The following is a 3,628-nucleotide window of genomic DNA, read 5'->3' on the forward strand; positions in this document are numbered from 1 at the left end:
ATTCATTCACAAGTGTGTATATGTATGACCATTATATTCAGCGAATAACTATACGAAAGTCAAACATTTATATTTTGCTTTTGAACGTATGAATTTAACGACGAATATATCGACGAATTGTTAAAATATAGATCAGCTCAATCCAGTTACAAAAAGGACTGAAATCAAATAAGAATAGTCCGGTAATGATCTTATGCATTATATTCAATAAATAGTCCACGCCACTAACATTAATTTATACATTTCATTCAACAATATTTTAGAATATGAAAAAAGGCACTTGTCCAAAAAAGTTACTCCTATACTCGCGTCGGTGTGTCAGACCGAAAGTGTGAAAAAAGTTACACACGTCCCCTTTGTACCAACACATGCGATACGCTAAACGATGACGAACGACGAATAATGAAGCTAGAGAGAATCGCAAAGTCGTAGTGTTGATATTTTCTGAGGAATGAACGAATTATTGATTCCTCGGTCTGACAGACCAATGCGCGAGTATAGGAATGTTAAACATGATTGAAAATTATTCTGCATTCTCAAGAATGTATGCACAATATCAGCTCAATCGGACTTAAGGGAGAGTGGCGCAAAGCGGTCAAAGTTTGAGTTTTGACGTAGGACTACGTATTTCATTTCTATACTGGGGTGTAAAATCAAAGTTACGAAAACGAAAGCGTTACGCCGGAGAACGAGATTTTTAGCGTTAATTGCTTCTAAACAACTGAACGAAATGGTATGATAAACACTTCATTCGAAAGATAAAATGTCTACGCGTTATATCCCAGCAAACATTAAATCGTATAACTTTGCACATGATAAGTCACATATAATTTCGTATCAAATCACAATCGCATAAAATATCAATAAAAATATCGATCATATCACATAAAATGTAAAAACACGATTTTCCATGTCATCGATGGATTGAGTGGTAACGTTGTCGTATCAAATCGCATATCAGCCCAAAAAGCATCGCATATCGTTATATACGGCTTTATATGCGTACAAAATATGGCATATACGTATATCGCCTCCAATTTTGTGTGTATATGCTAGTTATCTGCATCATATATCATACAAATGTGTCTTGGTTGTATGTATATCGCCTCCAATTATAGCTATTCATACGACTTAATGTTTGCTGGGATACTTGATACTTTTTGATCCAAAAACTCAATAATTGCTTTCAAAACAGGCTATCGAAATCAAGGAGGAGAAGAGAAGACGACCAAGAGAGTACCGGCATAGAAAATTGATTCCGCTTGAGGCATCAGAGCAGCCGCCACACACACATACACGCGCGCAGCTATTTTCGTTTGGTGGTTATCAAGCAATCCTGAAGAATCCGGAAAGATGTAATCTTTGCTGCAAAATAATCTGCCAGTTCCCCTTGAAATTGAAAATTACATTCAAGCGAAAGAGCTTATTTCAATGTTTTCTATTCATATAATAATGCGACCAAATACATTTTGTTTTGCGATTTTTCAATCAAGTGCAATTAGCAGGAAAGCTTCTGAAGATTAGTTTTCCCCATCAGTACAATATTTTCGTATCCAATATTGGATGCATAAAATTTAAAAACGGAAAATGTTTCGCATCGCGAAAATCGTATAATTTTCCATCGATTATTGCTCAATCGCATTCCGTATGTTTCGAACTGTAAGGGAGCGCAGAAGAGCCGATCCATCAGGAGGAGAAGAGAATGCGACCAAGAGGGTACCAGCATAGAAAATTGGTTCCGCTTCAGGCATCGGAGCAGCCGTCAGACACACATACACGCACAACTGTTTTCGTTTGGTGGTTATCGAGCTAGCATTAACCTTAGTACCATAGACCCGTCTTGATACAGATAGCGAAGAAGATACAAAAATAATGACATACCTTTGGTTATTGTCTAGGTACGTTGGGTTGCTACTTTTTCCATATGTTGTTTGTCTTTCAGTGACAGTGCCGGTAAGGCCGCCGATTATGTTTTATCCGCAATCTTAAGCGATCCATGTATCTGAAACTAGAATTTATTCGAGATTCGTTGTGAATTCTCCAATCAGTTTATCGAAAATGGTATCTATTTGTTAGAAGGATTAGATACATTTCAACTTTTATACTTTCACATGGTGTTATCATTAGAAACAATTAGAAAAGCTCATAGATATGGCTACAGTGTCCTTGAGTGCAGATACACATCCGGATATTACAATGTATGTTATAAAGCTTTTGACGAAGAACAATATAGTAACTATTCTCGATTTTGCACAAGCAGATATTGATCGTCTTGTGCGAATAACAAAGCTTTCTCCAGAAGCAATTAGGGCCATCAAATCGGATATTATTAATCGCTACTGTGGTAACGTTATTAATGTTATTGAATATTTTCGATATCTCGATGGTTTGGTGGAACCGATACCAACTTCGATTAATGGTTTGGATGCCCTACTTGAAGGTGGCCTATTGCTTGGTCATACACTAGAAATATGTGGAGAATCTGGTACCGGAAAAACGAGACTTTGCGTCTCCTTGGCAGCTAATGTTGCCCAGTATAGCAAATTCGATAGTATATACGTGGACACAAAGTGTGATTTCTCTGCTACTGAGCTACGGAGGATGCTGCAACAAAGAAAATCCTCTGACCAGGAAACTAAAGAAATAATGCAGCGAATCAAAATTCACCATTGTTTTTCATTAGCGGATTTGGTTGATTTCGTAGAGGAATTACTCGCAATTGTAGATGATATGAAAGCATTCAAAGTACTCATAATAGATTCTTTGCCGTCGCTTTGGTATATGCATCAAAATTCAAAATCTAGCTGTTATTCGCTAGGCTTGTTAACCCGTTTAGCGGGATCGCTAAGGAAACTTGCTTCAGAGAATCTTATTTCCGTTGTTATTGTTAACCTGGCGATACGCCCAACTGGCATATCGGCGGAAAATAATGGGAGAAAAGTTGTAAACCAGAGAGATTCTTATTCTGCCTTGGGCAGGTTTTGGGAATCAGTTCCTACGACTAGGTTATTAACGAGTAAGATCGAAGAAAACAAAATAGTAATAAGTATTTGGAAATCTAATTACCTAAAGAAAATTGGTCAGCAAATAACTATTACTAATAACTATTAAATTCACCAGAGATCTATTAGAGAAAGTAAACAAAACTGAATGATCTGTATCTAACTTCATGAAAATATCCTACTTTTGTACCTAAAAAGCCATTTTACCTATACTATGTATATTATAGTTAGATTATAACAAAGACTATAAATAAAGAAAATGTATAATCACTCAATTATTGTTCGATATTCTTATCACGTGTCCCTTAAATGCTAGGAAACCACGCTGAACAGCTTCTCCGGGCCTTCTGGCCTTCGGGCGGTGAATATCATACTAACATTCCTTCCCTTCCCCTGGTGACTATAAGGACGTGACCGGCGTCGTTATTCACTATTTAAAACTCGAATCATCGAAATTTGCACAATGAGAATGATTTGGTACTCCCAAGCGTCATTTAGTGTGTTATTTGTGCAATTCCGTTGGTTCAGGTCAATCACGGAGAGTAATTACGAATTTTATAGTTTACCCAAGCTCAAGCTCAAGATATTCTTATCACGTGCCCGTTCTCATTCCTGTTAATCTAGTA

General features: G+C 36.9%; 1 protein-coding gene across 1 annotated transcript; it reads left to right on the forward strand.

Annotated features, from left to right (window-relative positions):
• The first annotated feature begins 1,912 nt into the window (after positions 1-1,912).
• On the forward strand, positions 1,913-3,277 carry LOC129771440 (DNA repair protein RAD51 homolog 4). Its single transcript, XM_055775074.1, has one exon. It carries the CDS (start codon positions 2,152-2,154, stop codon positions 3,109-3,111), a length of 960 nt encoding a protein of 319 aa, XP_055631049.1. The 5' UTR covers positions 1,913-2,151; the 3' UTR covers positions 3,112-3,277.
• Positions 3,278-3,628: the final 351 nt, after the last annotated feature.

This window comes from Toxorhynchites rutilus, chromosome 2, assembly GCF_029784135.1.
Source record: "Toxorhynchites rutilus septentrionalis strain SRP chromosome 2, ASM2978413v1, whole genome shotgun sequence".
Taxonomy (NCBI): domain Eukaryota; kingdom Metazoa; phylum Arthropoda; class Insecta; order Diptera; family Culicidae; genus Toxorhynchites; species Toxorhynchites rutilus.